This window comes from Fringilla coelebs (genome assembly GCF_963513975.1).
Source record: "Fringilla coelebs genome assembly, chromosome: 5".
Taxonomy (NCBI): Eukaryota; Metazoa; Chordata; class Aves; order Passeriformes; family Fringillidae; genus Fringilla; species Fringilla coelebs.
The window spans coordinates 65,439,861-65,458,420 of record NC_140033.1 but is presented as its reverse complement, the minus strand read 5'-3'; the positions used below and the strand labels follow the sequence as shown (position 1 = coordinate 65,458,420).

Genomic DNA, 18,560 nt, shown 5'->3' with positions numbered 1-18,560 from the left:
CCCTTTCCCTGCAGAGTTGATTCAGTTCACTAAAGCCTGTCCCTAATTATGATTCAGCTCAGGGGTTTTCTTTGGGAACAAATTACCTGACATGTCCCTCCTTATCACACAGGTTTGCACCACAGAGCAGTCTCATGGCACACAGACCAGAGGGTTTCAGAAAAAATAATCCAAAAGTTGTGCTCCAGAAGCGCATCCAGAAGCACCTAACACACTCCAACCTGAATGCCCAGCTGGTGGCCATGCACCTACAGGCTGGCACCAGAGGTGATGTAAACATCCCAGAATACAGAGAATGGGCAGCTGGTATCCAACACTCAACACCTTGGTCCATGGTTTCTGTTTTACTAAATCACACTAGTTACTAATGGAGTAACAAAAAAAAAAAACAAAACAAAACAAAAAAAAAAAAAAAAAAAAAAAAACCACCAACAAAAAAAAAACCCCACAAACAAAAAAACCCCAAACTTTTCAACTTCCTCAACTTTCTTCTTCCAATATTTTTTCCTTATTGCTTTTAATGAACTAAATTGGCTTTCAGAGGAATCCAACAGCTGCTAAGAGCAGCACAAGGTAAGAGGCAGAACTGCAGCACCAGCAGAAAGGCAGGGCTGAGATGAGGGACCTGCACATCCCTCCTTTGGTGACAGAAAGCTGCTATTTCTGCTTGCCCGACAGGGTGAAACTGAATCCTCAGAGACATCTGCTGACAAGGTGAACTAGGGGCAAGGTGAAGCAGAGCTACCACTACTTGTCATCTAATGTTCCAGAAGAACAGGGAGGTCCTCAGAGGCTACAGAGGTTTTATGACAGACATCCAATTCAGAAAGTCCTAGCCTACTAAGCCCTGAAACCTAATTTTGGAAATAATCTCCCTTACCTCATCACTCCTTTACCACCAGCCTTTGCACAGCCATTCCTGGCATTTCAGTAGCACAGAGTTCTTCAGATGTAACACAAATGGGGCTGGACACTGGATTTATAAATAAATTCACCTTGAGAACACCATAGGAAGCTATTTTTTCACAAATTATATGACCCTTGGCTATTATGTGTTTTCCCTATCTCACAGGGATGATTGAGAGCATTTAATTAACTCAAGCGCTTTCAGATTTGTCAGTTAGTTGTATGGCATGTTCATGCTAACCCTTTTTCCCTGTATATTGTAATTCAGATTCTTCACACTATGAGCTAACTCAGCTAAGAAGTCTACTTTTTGAACCCTGCATTTAGGATTGCCAGCTAGGTCTCCCTGACATACCTAACTTTACTTTTTCTGCAGGTACCCAGCAGCAATACCAACACACCCACTTGACTGAATGAGATTCAGATCAACACTTGTATGCAACTTTTTGTAATCTGTCTTCCTTAAAAAGGAGAAATCATTAAACCCAAAGAAGTAGAGTATGGAAAGTCACTTGAATCAAATCGAGAAGACTAATGCTGACTTTTTTTTTAAAATAGTGCAAAACACCAAGAACCACAACAACAAAAAAGAAGTATTTATGGCAGTGAGGGTCATAGACTTTGGAATGAATATGTCTTGATCCCAAGTTAAAATAACAGCCCTGGGTTCAGAGCTGAAGTACATTAGATATAGAAACACCTGCTCTCTCACAGACCATGGCATGTAGAACAGAATCTGTTCAATGCCTACCACTGGGAAGGAATGATATCTATGTACAAACACATTTTTGGCTATGCCAGTTGAAAAGCATATGATCCTGCCTGCAAGGCACAGATGAATTTATGATGTTTCCATCTTACTCCCAGCTTACAAGTCACTGGTAGCAGCTGTACCAAGTTTTATTTCACTGGGAACATCATTTGTCCTCAGAGCTTGTCTACACATCAGCACTTGGGAAAGTTAAGGTTCCTGACTAAAGGTGTAAGGTCAATGAATGCACAGATTTCAGAGTGAATGCTCCCATTCAGAAGTAGAGTTTGCTGTAGAACAAAGTAAAGCCATTTCCTTCTGAAGAAAGATATTTAATGTCAAGTTTATGCATGTGCTTCACACCTTTAGTCTAAACTGCCAAGCAGACAAGTCCTGAGATGCACTTTTCACAAAGAGTGGCTGCCAAAAAGTCCATTTGCTTTGAATAAGCATGGCTTTATGCCATAAACCCAGCTGAGCCAGCAAAGGTTATCACATTGGTCAGCTCATTGGTTTGGCACTACACGCCATCTTAGCAGGATGTGACAGTGTTTCTCTGCCCTCCAGACACATGAAGCAGCAGAGTGAGAATTCATTTCTCTCTAACAAACCAGCAGCAGGATAAAGGACCTCTTGAGGAGAATGTCTAGGACACTGATCCCTTCTTAATAATGACAGACAAACTTGTGGCCACAAGCTGCCCAAATCATCACCAGGTGCTACCACTATTTTATTTTTTTTTTTTACCTTGGAATATTTTGAAACAGCACCATTTCCCAGTAACACATCACATGTCTGTCTGGCTGACACATGCTGAACAGGTCTTTGACAAGAACTGAATTCTGCCTGAGCATTTTCCACTCTGACTGAAAGCCACAAGGTATTTTAACACATCTTTACTTGTCACACATGCCCAGCTCTTCTGGAAAGAACACAGATATCCACATGCTTGGGTAACCACTGAACTAACACGCTAGACAGAAGCCTGCTAGATCAAGCCTAGAGTGCTGCAGGACGTGTGTGAGGTTAGCTCACTTATCCTGGCAAAAGGTGAAGCACACAGATTTCAGTGCCATAGCAAGGAAATAACTGCAGTAAAAGAAAGGCACAGGTCAGGTAGAAAGAGTGTTTCTCTGCGCTGTCTGCAACTGATACCTGATACAGACATGGGGAAATGGCTCTCAGTCCAGTTCTCTGGAGACTCCTAAAGACTTAAGGGCAATTCTGATTGGAACACTCTGCTAAGAGGCCTGGAAGGCATGCCAGAAATCATAAATCACCCTTAAATTGTCAGGGTCAGTGGCAAAGTAGTAGCACAGATAAGTAATCTGATTTTCTTTGCTTCAAACCTCATTAGCACAAGTATTTACAATGCATAGGTTAAGCCCCTCTTAATACTCCACAGGAGACTCCTGTATTTCTGAGTCACTGATAAACTAGAGAAACCATACCAGAAACAAAGTACCTATAAACAGATGCAGACTTTGATTTGAAAGGCTGTCAGATAAAACCAACATTGACACACCCTTAATCCTCTCCTACAAAACCCTTGTTTCTTTTACCTACCAGGATTTTCCTGGAGTATTCACTGTTGATGACAATAATCTATTAAACTATCCACAACTCGTTTTTCTACAGGTAGGAGTGCTCTCTAGTAGAAGGGCAGTTCATACCCTGGCATGTGCCAGTGTTTGGTGTGACAGATATTTAAACACACTTCAGCACCAGCAACTTGCCTTCTTCAGAAAAGCAATCTGCTACCTAATTAATCAAGCAGTAGATAAAACAGCAGAACCTTCTGACTTGCTAGTTAATCCCCAGGTGAACAACTTTCTTCCTCCTGTTCCTTCATGCTACAGCCCTGAAGGCATGTTTAAGTCACCTGTGGCTGCCTCCCTGCTCTTCCTTTGAGGTGACTTTCCTTGGGTTCAGCTTGACTTAGCCCAGGACTGCAATTTCACAAGGCATGAACAATCAGAACATTCATCCTTACTCACTCTCCCAAAGATTACTTGATTTAATTAAACCTTGATTTGTTGCAGCACCCTTTTCCCCCAGGCTGGGGGTTTGTGCTGGCTTTCTCTGCTTGGAAGGAACAGAGATCCCTGCAGGCTCCCTTCTAGCCACAGGTCACAGAGCAGGGCCCAAGCCCCGCTCCTGAACAACAGCTTCCATGGATTCCCCATGGCAGCAGCAGGATAAAGTCTAGGTGGTCACAGATGTGAAAGCCAGTGTTTTCTGAACAGTTGTAGGGACAGAGGAGTAACACACACAGGCAATACAAACCCCTTCCTTAGGTAAAAAGGCTTCCCAAACACATGATGAATCTCAAAAAGTCATCTATACCTAATATCCATGATTTCACAAAGCTGAGAAGCCAACACTCGACAAAAACTAAGCCCAAGTGCTCCTTACTCAGAGATGCCTGCTCTAAATTAGGCAGCATTTAGTAAGAATCCTAAATTAGGTGGGAAGGTAAAGGTTCACACAGGAAGGCTGCACAAGGCATCAGCTACCCATAACATAAGAGATCCAAACACTGAAGTGTTGCTGAAGTGATCATCAATTCTGGATCACAGACCTGTTATTCTTTGCCAAAATGGAAAACCCAGACCTGAGGTCAGATTTCATTCAATCTCCTTCTGGTTCAACCACAATAAAAAAATCAACCTACAGCAATAGTAACCCTCTGTTCTAAACTCATTTTGTCTCCCTTCCACACTGCAGCTCCCTATTAGAAATTTGTTACACTAACAGCCATAGTGGGGAAGAGCAAGTTGCTCTATTAATATATAAGTGATGACCATTGCTTTTTAAGTTGTCCTTAAAAAAGTTAAGTGCAGGGCCACACATGTACCACTGAAAGTATCAGCTTGGTTAAGCACAACCTAAACTTAGTGCAATACTTTCCAACAGAGTCTAAAAATAGGAACACCAAGATGCTGTGGAAATACAGGAGGAGAGGCTAACACAGTATTTCAGGAAATAAGACACTGCCATTTGACATAATCCTGAAAGGAAGAAATACAGTTCCAGTGAATAATCTCCCTACAGAAAGCAAAGCTGAGACTATAAGGAAAGACTAAGAAAGACTCAGCCCCATGACAAGGGGTTGCATGTGATAGTGTCCATGCTGTGGAGTGGGTGCCCACTTTCTCCTGTGACCAGGAAGATGTTGAACATTAACATACCTGGGAAATGGAATTTCTTCCAATAAAGCGTGACTGCAGCTCTCAGTTTGTTAGGACTGAGCTCAAGTTGGAGACTGCAGAATGAAGTAAAAAAAACTAACCAGAAGGAAAAGCAAACAAAACTACCAGAAAACTACCAGAGGGGTGAGGGGTATGGGGTGAAGAGTGCCAGCTTCAAGAAAGCCTGGGAATAAAGACAGGCGTGTTCCTGCCTAAAACTTCTGCATGTACATTGCCCAGCACACCTTCTGCAGCCACGCTCATTTCCTCTGGGACATGCTCCTGGAGGTTTGCTATCCCATCTGGTGTGAACAGTAAGCACAGAAAAGCAGCAGAGAGATCCTCTGGCAGCGCATCTGATGGAGCAAAGCCCACTGTCACCTAACCCTTAAAAAGTTCTTTTCCAGGGCACTTGCTGGGAATTGTCACAAACATTTGCACATTTCCTTGTTTCACACCTTCATACCAAGGTCACTTCATTGGTTACAGTTTACAGTGGAGATTATTAAGTCTTTTAGTCAGGGGTTAGCAGCTTCCAAACCTCCTGACATACACCTATGTCAAATTCCTGTCTTCTAGCCAAGTAGCAATATGGAACAAGGTAAATTCAGGCAGGCACAAGACTTCCTGAATTTTTAGCAATGTTTTGAGGTTACTCTCTTCACCCCTGTCAGAAAGCCTTGGCTTCCCGACTACTACTTGGATTACTGTGCCTAAAAAATATGCAGGTACTGAGACTGCACTTCTTTCACCACCTGATGCATCAAACAGGTATCAAGGCACATATACAAGAATCACTTCCACAATTTTCTGTAGGACACAGAGAAATATGCGTTCTTAGACAGCTGAAGACCTATTTTATAGGTCTTCACTGACTGCCAGGCTATTCCTTTTGTGCATGCTCTGTACCCTGCACAGTCTGTTCTCCAGAGGGTCTATACTTATGTTCTTTCCTTCCAGAAGTTCTCTTGGACAAATTTACTTCTCTGTTCATCACAGGTAAAACAGAAGAAAAAGGGCTTTTTCTCATATGACAAATGTAATCATGGCTGGAGATGTGTGGATCCTAGAATTCACTATAACCAGAGCGGACTGCTCCTCCTGGGTCACATGCTAGGAAGGCAGACACATAAAATTTTCACAGTTCTGACTTTTTACCCAAGCAGCTCAAAATCCACTAAGAATTGGCAGCATCCTCAACATGTCACAGATATTTAGTAAACTTTTATTTGGCTTTAGATCTCCATCTGTCCAGTACACACAGACAAGTCTAAGATTTCACTGAGGTCCAAAAAGAAACTGTGGGCTCAAAGTAGAGCTGATTAAGCAGCAAAGCTGATGGGGTCTTGACAGAAATTGTATGTTGCCCATGTTTTTCAAAGTTTTTCAAAGAACTGGCTATAGGTCTAGATAGATAAGGCCTAAAAACACTGTGATGTTTCATGCCAGATTTAAATGTGTGCTTCCCTTCTGCACATACACATGGCTGCAAGCACAGTTAATGAGTAATTACTTCACTCATGTTGGGAAAATTATGTCAAAATGAACAAACAGCTGGGGGAGAAGACGTAGTGCAAAGTTATTATGGCCTGTAGTTAAAAGCAGACTTCAAAGGAGGCAGCATCGTTCAGGTGTTAGATGGGCAGCAAAAAAGAAAACAGAAAGAACAGGTGAAAATGTCTTCACCAGGCTCTGGCAAAAGGAGCAAAAAACACTTGCCAATCCTTGCTTTTTCCAGGCCTGGACTAAAGAATAAAGAAGCCCAAACCATTGCAACCACATAGATGACCCATTCCTTTCTTAATCCAAATCTCAGGTTTTGCCTAGCTATTGGGAATTTTGGGGCTTTTTACACCTTTTTTGGTGCAATGATTTTTGTAGTAGTAAAAACACTGATTTAGCCAACAGATCAGTGCAAAGCTGATGCACAGGCTAGAGAGCTTGGTATCTCAACCAGCCTGGGGAACACATCTCCATTACAAGTCACTTTACCAGCAGAATCCAAGTATTTTCCTACAACTCTCATCAAACAAAAACCATCTTTGGTCTGAACAACCTCAGACTGCTGCATCTGGGCAGAGTAAAACTTTCAGGGGAGCCTTCATCCAGCTCTTGACATAACCCTCTCATATTTGTAGAAATCACAGACTCTGTTTGAGGCAAGACACAAAGTGAGACAAGGTATCACTAATGCTTTCATTGTAACAGCTTCTTTGACAGTAATTTACACGGGAAATTAAGTCATGAGGAAAATATTTCTGGTATGGGACCCAGAAGCATGAAGGTCTTAAATTTTGTTTACATAAAGCATGCCATTTCAGTTGTAAGAATATAGTTACATATCCCTACTAACTACAAGTGCACAGATCCACTTCTTTGGCTCAAAGGTGCCTGGAGCTGGGAGACAGTGGCCCCAGCTCGGGAACCGTGAGTGTCTCCCTATCGGCAGTGACCGGCCAGCAGCTCCGGCCTCCCCCACTCCCGGTTCCCCCGCCCGGATCGCGGTTCTTTGCCCGGCTCCCCTTTGCCTCACAATCCCCGGTTCCCGCCGCCGTCATCCCGGTTCCCAGCTCCCTCAGGCTTTCCCTAGGTCCCCGTTTCCACCCTCACGCGGAGCTCCCAGTTCCTTTCGCCCCTGTCTCCCGTTCCTCTGTCCCCTCTCCAGCTCCCATTTGCTCCCCATTCCCGGTTCCTGTGTCTCTGCGCTCCCCAAACGCCCAGCCCCCATTTCCCCTTCCGTCCCGAGCTCCTGTTTGACTCCCGATTCCGGCTTCCCGCCGGCTCCAGTTCCCTCCAGCGCCCACTTTCCACCCAGTTCCCGGAGCTACCCCTTTCCCCGTTCCCGTTCCCCGTTCCCGTTCCCCCTCACGCGGTGCCCACCCAGCCACTTCCGGGAGTGCGCGCGGACGCCGCGGCTCCGGGGCCTCCCCGAAAAGGGCAGGGGCGCCGGGCGGCCGGCAGGGGGGGCTGTGCGCCCGCGAGCGCCTCCCGCCTTCCCTCAGCCCCTGCTCCGGGTCTGGGGGACACCCCGGCGTTCTCCTCGCGTCCCCAGCCCTCGGGATGGACACCCCGGCGTTCTCCTCGCGTCCCCAGCCCTCGGGATGGACACCCCGGCGTTCTCCTCGCGTCCCCAGCCCTCGGGATGGACACCCCGGCGTTCTCCTCGCGTCCCCCGCCCTCGGGATGGACACCCCGGCGTTCTCCTCGCGTCCCCAGCCCTCGGGATGGACACCCCGGCGTTCTCCTCGTGTCGTCAGTCCTCAGGATGGACACTCAGGCGTCCCCAGCGTGTCCCCGGCCCTCAGGATGGACACCCCGACGTTCCCGCTCCCGGGACGGACACGCCGGTGTTTCCAGCCCTCAGGGTATGTTTTGCTCTTACATCAGCATGTGCTCAGCCAGAGGTGAGTGCCATGCTCAGCACGGCTCTGGCTCCTCGGGCATAACCTTTGCGAGCTGGGCAGAGGAGTTGATACTGCCGTGAGATGTAAGCCATGCTTAGCCACAAAACTTGGTTGGGAGAAGTATTTTGAAAGCAGCTTCTATTCAGGGACTGGCTGTAGTAGAAACTGTTGGCATTCTCAGTGGAATATGCAGTGGAGAATTTAATAGCAGTGATAAAAAGACAAGGTGATGGATAAAACCTTTCATGAAAATAAGTGCATTTATTTTAATTTTTGCCCTTCTCAGCATGTTTTCTTTCATCAGCTTCCAAATGCTGATATTGCTTGGTGCCTCTGACATCAGCAAATTTCAGAAGAATCCCAGAGTATCTTCAAATGACATAAACTCTGCAGACTTTTCCTGAGTTTTCCGTGTGGTATCTTCAGACTGCCTTGGACGAATTGTGCTCTGAGTTTCTTCAGCTGAAGGCTCTTCCTGAGTTACCCATCTGGTATCTTCAGAGTATCTTGGACGAATTGTGCTCTGAGTTTCTTCAGCTGAGTTAGTCCCCACAGGCTTTTCCTGAGTTACCCATCTGGTATCTTCAGAGTATCTTGGACGAATTGTGCTCTGAGTTTCTTCAGCTGAGTTAGTCCCCACAGGCTTTTCCTGAGTTACCCATCTGGTATCTTCAGAGTTTCTTGGACGAATTGTGCTCTGAGTTTCTTCACCTGAGTTAATCTCCACATGCTTTTCCTGAGTTACCCATCTGATATCTTCACAGTATCTTGGACGAATTGTGCTTATAGCTGAGAAAAGTACGGATTTCAGAACTGAATTGAAAAGCACGTTCTGAAGAAAGGAAGTCCCAGACGCTATGAGCCACTCTCGGGAAGTCTGGTAGCCATAGGACAAACCATAAAGCACAATGAAGAAGGACGAGAGCACAGTTATGACCAGAACCAGGCCCCAGGCCAAAGGGACACACCACCACCACAGCATGGGCTCAGTGTCCGGGATCTTGCGAAGCCGCCTGATGGTAGTGCTTAGTCTCCTTACTTTGCAAAGGATGCCCCTTTGTGGGACATTGGAACTTGAATTCTGGGACCTTGTATCCATCTGAGGGGAATTCACAGGGGTCGTCTCCTCCTCTGTGTCAATTACATTTGCATCTTTTTCAGATATTATGCAATTATTCCAGTACCTAGAATCTACCTTTGGGTACATCTTAGTCATAACAGGAGGAGGATCCTTCTGGGAATACTTAAATAAGATGATTATTAACATTTCCACAGGGAGGGTAAGCAAAGCACATTCAATTCCTACTACTATTGATCTCATATACCTCAGGTATATTGGAGCTTCATCATCCTTTCCAGCATTAAAGAACATAATGTTAACAAGCAAGGTGAATAATAGTACTGCTAAAAATGTAGACAACCTTTGGAACCTGGTGAAAGCCCCAACAAAAACAGGAGCAAAAATTGAGAGCCATGGATGGTACTCTGTCAGTCTCCTGTTAAAATGAATAAGAAAATAGTCACTTTTGGGTAGAGGTGTCTGGGGGTCTGTGACATAAAATTTCTGAGCTTGTGAGGGATTGTTCTTGTCAAGGAAAAGCCATTTTCTGCACAGAAAGAACCAGACTTTCCTGGTGGACATGTCCTCAACTTCAGCTCTGCTTAAGAACCAGGTTGAAGATTTGCCATCGCTATTGAGCCTGATCTTGAAAGAACTAATATCTCCCAATTTTTTCTTAGTAGTTATCAGAAAGCAATCAATGTTTCCCCGTCTGAAAGCTGGAGAAGGCTGGTGCCATAAACAACGGAATTTACTCCTGCCATACTGGCCGATGAGCTGCAGAGAGACCTCTTCTTTGGTCCCAGCATTCCAGCGACTGCCTGTGTACAAAGTGACCAAAAAGCTCCCTTCATCAGAGGCCTCATTGTCTGGCAGAACGATAATGTACTTGATCTCCCTCTCAGCCCTGTCTCTTCTTATAGCCCAGCAGCACAAAAGCAAGAAGATGACAAAAATACAGAGCACTGTTATGAGGGTCAGTGGGTTTTTAGGTATGTCTGCTATCAGGTTTCTCTCCAGATCTATTGTGTTGGGAAGAACTACTACTTTGGCTGCCAGGAACCTGATGCTGGGTGCTGGAAGGGCTGTCAGACTCCTTCGATACCGCATGGAGACACAGATACAGTGTACCTTCTCCCAGTTGGTCAAGGGACCAATCACACATGTCTCTTTGCTCCACTGACTTCCAATCCCACTCAGAAATAGGCACTGGTCATTAAAAATGTATATGCTCACCATTTTCTGGTTTGGGTACCTTAAGATATAGTCTGTCTTCAAGATAATAGTGATGTTCTGAGTGTCTGCACCACTTTCCTGCGCTATGGTTGTCAGCAGGGACTTTGGGAGACAGACTATATAGGGACCTTTAACACTACAGTCATCAGTGATTGTCTCATTTTTACTTGCAATTGTTTTCATGTTGTGAAAAGCAACAAATGAGGCCACGGGCTTAGCGTCAGTAAGATTGGTACCTGTAAATACCAGCACCTTGAAAGTAACTTTTAATTTTGTCATGATCTGGAAGTACATGCTCGTGGTAGTTTCATTGATCTCAAAATGAAATCCTCCAGTTGTGTAAGTTTCTGTTTTATCGGGTCCCATTACTAAATTAAAAGTTGCAACTCCACCTCTCCTGGCAAGAAAAATCTCAGCTCTTTCAGGCATGAATGGAACTAGATCCCCATCAGTCTTAGTCTCTGCCATTTTAAACCCCATGACCATTGATATAATCTCTGATGTGTAATCTAACCATGGGAAGGGGCTCTCATCAAATTCAAAAATGGCAGTGGAAAACACAGTGTCCGGCGCTACTCCGGGACTACTTCCTTTTCCCAGTATTGGATAAAAACAATTGTGGCAGGTGTCTTTTTCAGGCAAATGATTTGTAATGTTCCAGGCTTCTTTTTTCTTCAGAGTGATATTCCAGTGTCCTGTTTCTATTAGAGTTTCTGTTTCTTCAGGGACTTTTCCCCAGAAAACTACCTCTGTTACACCTTCCATGATGGAGAAAACATGTTGAATTCCATCTGCACTGACATTCTTGAAATGCAGAAGATCACCTCTTAGGACATTGGACAAGCATCTTAGTATTCCACTGGTCTGAATTTCTGCTCCCTCAGACCAACGGATCTGACTTCTCTGTCTCTTCAGAATTCCTGTTACTGCTGTCAGTTGCCCAATGGCAAGGTCTTGCGACCTAACATTCATTTTCTCAACTGACTCTGTGATTTCAGAAATAACAGCCACTATTTGGTTGATTTCCATGATGTTATTTACTGAAATATTCAAGGCTGTTTTAACTAGAGTTTCCCGAAGCTGAGCCTGAGGGAGCTGGACAGTTGGTGTGTTTTTAATATAGTTTAAGAGTGAGGCTGCAATATAAGTCAAATAACCAGATCTAAGATGATCACCAGTCTGTTGAGCAGATCTTGACATCCTTGAAAGGCTTGCTGAATCCAGCAGGTCATGAAACACACGTGCAAGGGATTGAGTTCTAAGTGGGCTCCTCACATAGGCACGCAACCTCACCTGGGTAAATGCCCTGAATGCATCACGGACTTGAACATAAAGTATCAAACGGTACCAACGAGAGGGCTCTCCAAGTGGGAGAAAAGATGGAGGGGTTTTAGGCTCAGAACCAAAGTACAGAATTGTGCCAAATGTGTTTTCCACCACAGAACTTACTGTGGTAGTTTGGGGTACCTTGGAAGAAGCTACTATCACTTTATATGTAAGAGGTAAATGGCTGTCAGAAAATCCTCTACATTGAACAACAAATTTTGTCTCAAAGGCAAACCCGTAGCGGGGTCTGATGTTACACCTGCCAGGCTTAGGTGGAGTATTTACCGAAAAGGGTTTTCTGAAGGATGTGGACCTACCATCCCAGGTAGTTACGCTTAAGTGAAGTACATAGGTTGGATATTCAGGCTTTAGGAAAGTCATAGCATGTATAGACAGGTAAGCCCCAGACCTCCCTGTTGATGTTTTGGAAGCCCAATCAAAATTAATTTCTGTAGAGGTGTCTGAAAAAAGGGACCAGTAATATAGTGGCTTGTGGCTCGGTTTACAGTTTGAGCATTTTCCAGATAGGGCAAATCTCTCTGTTGGAATTAAACTGGCACCACAGTTTTCAAGGCATTTCACATCCAGGATGAGTGGAGGGCCAGGATCTACCTCTATAACTTGATCAGCATGAGCTTTCCTTCTGCCCTTTTGAATCATCAGGCGAAAGTAGTATAAGGTGCTTCCTGGGAGGGATTCTGGTGGTACTGTTTGAACGGGACCTGAGGGTGTTATCCATCTCAAATCCTTCTGGGATGGATGGCATCTGTTTTTCCATTTGAATTTCATGGTTCGATAGTCTGCCAAGTCTTTAGTGCAGTACCAAGTAAATATCAGTGGTCCTTCCTCTGAATCAGGATCAGAGGATCCAGAACCATCAAGAGTCCAACTCTCAGAAAATTTCACTGTGCGGACCGAGCCTCCTGAGATATTTACCACTAGATCAGCTCTCTCAATCTGAACATAAATCATATCACTGGCCTTAAGGACTGTTGTGGTCATAAGTAGGAGTACCTCAGCACTGAAATGAAACACATACAACCCATAATCTAAACTATTAGCGGGAACAGTTAAATGTATCATTCTTATGCCAAACATGCTAGAAGTGTTTACTGGCTTTGACCAGTCCGGCCCAGTTTTTGTGTCCTTAGCAGGATAGATTTGCCAAAAAGGCTTGATAGATATAGAAGCGTGGCAGTCTACGTCCAACCTGACAAAGAGGAAAAAATCTGATGCCCTTTTCCTGTACAAGATAGTGGATTCGAGACTAGGTCTCACAATCCAACACCTGATTATCTTACATTCTTTTTTCTCACAAACCACTGGTGTTTCTATGGTTTTTGCAGTACGGTTGTTGACCCTGACACTTAAAAGAGCTGGAGTTGGTGCACCGCTGGTGCAGTTCACTTTTGCTACAAACCCTGTGTATTTCTCTGCATCAAAGGGTAAAGCAGAGCGACGGACAAAACGCGTGGCATCTTTTACATGGTCATTGTATGTGTACGTCCTGCTCTGGACAATATTGCCTTTTTTTGTGCCAAAAAGCTGCAGATAGAAGGTCCACTCACACTGTAGCATCGGATGTTGTGCAGGGATAAACCACACTAAATAACTAAAGTTCTGCAGAAAAGAAGGACGGCCACTGCTGAAAATGTGGACGTCAAGGTCTCTTTCTGCCAGTGACCTAATCAAAGCCCTCTTCTGATTCATATAAAGGTACATTTTGAACTTGTACCACTGTAAGGCCAGAAATTCTATGGTGAGTAAGTAGGAGAGCTCCTTGTATTGGTAGAACACAGTGTGTGTGTTAGGATGATCTGTGGAAAAAGTGCTGTTGTTGTCTTTAGATGTGTAAAATGTTCCCTGGTTGTACCTGAAAATGTAAGTGCTGCTGTTGGTCTTCCCTGGACAAAGGTTGACACGTATAGGAGTTTCTTTGCCAGCAGTTAAGCTCAGGGTACCATTGAGTAGGTGCAGTTCCCCCATCAATTCCTCAAACCTCTTTCCATCAACATGGAAGTAAACACTGGCCACCACTATCTCATCCAGGCTCTGAGGTGTAGAAATGGCACAGAAGTTGCTTGGCAGTGTAAATGAACTATAGGAGCAGAGCCAACCTCCAATAGCCTGTGTGTCCACCAGTCTGTAGGCAAGTGTACTCAGGGTAAGGGGCTGAAGCCACCAGGACAAGCTGAGGGGCTGCTGAGGAACACTAAGGAGCTTGGAGCTGATACTAAGGACATGTACCAAGTCAGGCTCCACCTTGAGAGAGAGGTTGAGGCTTATGTGAGGCATCTGCTCAATACTGACCAAAGCAACGTGGATCCCGGGGTGCCTGTAGCGCACAGTCAAGCGGTAGCTGTAGTAGGTGGCACAGGTCTGTTGCAACTTAACTGTTGGATAGACAGCAGGTGGTGATGTGTCCTGGTGTTCACTGCTGGGAAGGAGGAGGGTCGAGGGGACACCTCCCCTGCTGCTGAAGCGGTACAACCAGCCAGCACTCTTGAGGCGTGCACACCAGCCCAGCTCCACAGGCTGCCACGCTTGGATAATGCGTGTCTGCGGCCAAAGCACGAACAGCCGCATATCCTGCTCCGCGATCTCGACGCTCACGTTGCGGTGAAAGCACTCGGGTGCAGCGCAGGAGGCAGACGAGCACTGCACTGTAAGAAGGCTGGAGGCCCCGGGTAAGGGAGCTTCTGTCTGCAGTACCACCTGGCCTGACCAGCGTGAGATGTTCCTCAGAGATGCCGCGTTCAGGTACCAGAGGCAGCAAGGTGGCGATGGTGGCTGTCCCTCCTTCCCCTCTACCTCCAGCCCTGCTCCTGGGGCGGGCTGGTAATGCAAGGTCACGGTGCTGTTCCACAAGCACGACACCCTGTGCTCGTTGTCCTGCCGCTGGAAGACTTGGCCGTGAGGCCCTGGGCAGCTGACCCGCAGGGGTGACGGCCGGAGACGGACAGGGGACGCCGACGAGCCCCGGCGGCAGCAGGCGAGCAGCTGCATAAGGAAGAGAAGGAGGAGCGCGGCCATCACGGCCAGAGGGGACAAGGCTGAGGACCCGCGGCCTGCCGGGGCTGCTCGTTGGGGTGGCCCAACGGCTGGGGCAGCAGCCCGAGGGCACCAGAGCCTCCTTCGCAGGGCAGGTGGTGAGAACACTATTTAACCTCGGACACCGGGTCGGGCCGGAAGAAGGAACAAAGATTTGGGGGCCAATAATCGCCACCGAGCTGCTGCCGGCGTCCCTCAGCGACGGCGCGGGGGCTCCGCGCGTACCCGGCGCGCACCGCCCGCCGCTCGCGCCGGTGGCGGCCCCGCCCCCGTTCGCGTTGGAGCCGTGGAGCGGCGAGACTGCGGTGGGACCATGGCTGCGCTGAGGGACTGCAAGGTGAGGGCCGGGCTGAGGGGCTGCGAGCGGCTGGCGGCTGACGGGCGGACGGGGCTGGGGGGCCGCGGGGGGACGGCAGGATGAGGGGCTGCAAAGTGAGGGCAGGGCCGAGGGGCTGCGGGGGCACGGCACCGCTGAGGCGCTGAGCCAGCGCGGCTCGGTCCTGCCCGTGCCCTGCGCCCAGGGGCGGCGGGCGGCCTCCGTGGGGGCCCGGGGGCTGCCGACGGGCCTTGGGCTGTGGCGGGCGGGAGCTAAGCCGGGCTCGCTATGGCTGGAGCTCAGCCTCATACTCTCGGGTGGCTTTCGGACGAGGGAAGCTTTTGTTGGGATCTGGAAAAGGGGAAGGGTCGCTGCACCCGTCGCTTCTACTGGGAAAGCAGACCCATGTCTGAGCATGTCTGGGTCTTGTTCCCAGGGGAGGGGTCCCACGGCACCCACCTGCCCCCTCCGTGGGCCCCAGAAGTGGGTCAGGCCTTCGATTAACTCTAAATCAGCCTCGGGTCAAAGGGTGCAACCTGCGGGAGCTGCTTACTGATTAAGTAATTTGAATGCTCTCTTTCTGATAAACTCCTTTTATGGTTGTGTTTTGGTTAATTAGGACAGTGGCAGGTTAAAACAAAGTCTTGAAGATTGCGTGAGACAGGTGCATGATTGACAGAGCTTTGGGGATCTGTCACGCAAGGAATTCAAGAGGTCCCAACTGCAGCCCACAGAGAGCACAATTCTCAGAGCCAGCTAAGATTGTAGCAGAGGAGAAAATACAAATAAACAGTCACCAGATCTCATGACTGAACTCTAATCTTAGAGCAGGGGAAAGGGCAAGGCTTTGGTCTCACCATGAAGCAGTGAGAAGAGCAAAGGCCATGACTCTCTTATACAAGAGGAAAGACTCTTTCCTGGAGTTAGAGAGGGGATTGTGGGAGATCAGTGTAAGAGAACCCAAAGGCAGCCTCTGTGGGAAGGGGAACTGATGAGCCTTAGACTCTTGAGGCTGATTTTTGCCCGCTCACACTCCCTCCTGGATTTCTTCAGTCACGGTTTGAAACCTCACTAGAGAGAAGCCCCAAGACCTGAGTGTCCCGAGTAGCCTGGGCAGGACCCCTTATGTACGTCCTAGAGGACAAGGCATGCTGCATTTCTGTGGTCCCAGTAGTTGTTTAGTTCTCAGTTGGCAATGACAGATTAGGTTTGGAGCACATCTTTTACATCTCGTAGGAGCCAGAAGCTGCTGTGGGGCGGTTATTCCCTGTAGCCCATTGTCCTGATGTGCTAGTAGTGGCACTGAGTGGTGCCAGAGTAGTGGCATCCCTGATGTGACGCAGTCTTGCTGCCATTTTCCTGTTCTCAGAGTGGGAGTTTTCCAGTGAGGAATGAGTCAGGTGGGCTGTAGCCATAGCAGGACAGAGGCTTTCCAGAGTGGCTGGAAATAGCACATACCTAGCTAGATCAGCACTGTTCTTAGAGATAGATGCAAACACACTTTCCACTAACCCTTGTTCTGCTGGTTTGTTCTGGTGCTCACATGCAGACTTTTCCATTCCTGTGAACCAGCATCAAGTCCCCTCAGAATGGGACATCATTTTCTGCTTGGCAAGCACCTCAAGCTGTTGTGTAAAACAGTAAAACAGGCAGTGATGCAGAGACCTGCTCCAAAGGAAGCTTGTGTTTGATGACTGATGCTGAGGGTGGCTCCTGGCCTACTTTGCAGGGCAAAGTAAGTAGCAAGCCTAACCTTGCTACCTGCTTGGCTGTTCTCTTTATTCTTTTTCTGGATGGTAAAATCTATAGAGAATAAAAATTTTCAGCTCCCCTGAGGTTGCTGAATAGAGATTAAAGACTAACTGGCAAAATAAGATAAAGGTGTGTGTATATATATATATATATATATAAATGATAAAGGTTTATATAGGTGTATATAAACCTATAAAGGTATATATAAAAATAAATGTGTGTATATGTGTATATAAAATACAAAGGTTTAAAGGTATGCACACAGGATTATAAACATATAAACACGGCTGGAACCAGTGGAGAAACAGATAAGAGGGAGACTACAGTGGTTTTTTGGGAAGTTATATAACACAGAAACAACAGCTCATGCCCAAGGAAAGGTTGAATTTAATATCAGTGAATATGACCACCAGAGACCCCTTTTTATTACTCTCCAGGACCAGAAAAGATCTTCCAATAGGAGGAAGATGCATGCAAATTCATTCTAGGAATTAGTTCTGTGTATTAGATAAGAAGCATGTATTAATAAATATGTATGATTATGATGGATAAAGAAAGACCTTGTTGCAAAGTCTCACCACACCCACGGAACAAGGAGAGTGTGTCCTGTGCAGATAACAAATGCCTGCTTCCTAGTGCTTCAAATTGTGTCAGGAAGTTCATTCCAGCCAATTTCAGTATCATGGGTATAATATGAATTGTAAAGAAAATGTGTAATTTAGATTCAGGTCTAGTCTTTCAGGCATGTAATTTGAAGACTCAATTGCTTTAGCTGTTGGAATGTGAGCCTTTAATCCAATCACAGTAGGAAAGCTCTAGTATCGATATATTAACAAAGTTTTCTTTGCCTGGTTGCTTAAAAATTTTGACAGATTATTATAGCTAGGAAATGCTTTAAAGTGTAAAATGAGAAGAGCTGAATTCTTGCAGCATCAGGAAGGATTAAGCCCCCATTAGAAGAAGTCTGAATTAGCTTGCCCGAGGTCTGTTTTTATAATAGTTGTCTATCCTCCATACTCTGTGTACTGCATTAAAGTAATGCTGAAGTGATTGGGCCAGCTTCTCAGATGAACTCTGCTCATTTGCCAACAGTCAGCCAGGAGATGTTGTGCCTCAGTCATATTATGTTGCTAGAAACTGTGGCAGCCCAATTCTGTTTGGTTTTTAGCATTTCCCATGTTCTTACTGTTGTTAGGCTTGTGTATAAATGTGATCCAAATTTTCAGTTGGTTAACTGCAGAGACTTAGTGGATTTGCTCTGCCAGGCTGTTTGGTCTGCAAGTTGGTTCAGAAAAGCATTATTGTTTGAAGAAGATTACAGATTTATAGATTATAGGAGAACAGGGTTTTATTTTACCATGTCTATTCTTGACACAAGGTGTGCCTGTAGCAGAGGAATTCACCAACTGATCTAATGAGTTCAGAATGGTGCTGTCATTATGAGCTGGGCAACCCATCAAGATCTTCTGGTACACTTGGTATTTGTTGGCTTCTTTAGTCTTACTACTAGCTCCAACTAATTGAGTCTTAATGTAACTGCAACTGAACAAAAGGTTTGTTTCTGCCT

At 46.2% G+C, this 18,560-nt stretch overlaps 2 protein-coding genes across 4 annotated transcripts in view; one reads left to right on the top strand and one right to left on the bottom strand.

The window, feature by feature from the left end:
* Positions 1–8,601: 8,601 nt before the first annotated feature.
* PKDREJ (polycystin family receptor for egg jelly) lies at positions 8,602–14,907 on the bottom strand (the record flags this gene model as incomplete). Its single annotated transcript, XM_084205471.1, has 1 exon — positions 8,602–14,907. One exon carries the CDS (start codon positions 14,905–14,907, stop codon positions 8,602–8,604), a length of 6,306 nt encoding a protein of 2,101 aa, XP_084061597.1.
* A 69-nt stretch (positions 14,908–14,976) lies between these two features.
* Positions 14,977–18,560, top strand: part of TTC38 (tetratricopeptide repeat domain 38) — a 28,047-nt gene continuing 24,463 nt past the window's right edge. For 2 of the 3 annotated variants that reach the window (XR_014616181.1, XM_084206439.1), the window contains exon 1: positions 14,978–15,262. Coding sequence is in view for 1 of the 3 variants with exons in the window: in XM_084206439.1 (XP_084062565.1) it covers positions 15,239–15,262 (24 nt within the window). In the remaining 2 variants the exon portion in view is untranslated. Of the gene's footprint in view, positions 15,263–18,560 lie in introns of all 3 variants that reach the window. The other variant, XR_014616180.1, reaches the window with a different exon arrangement.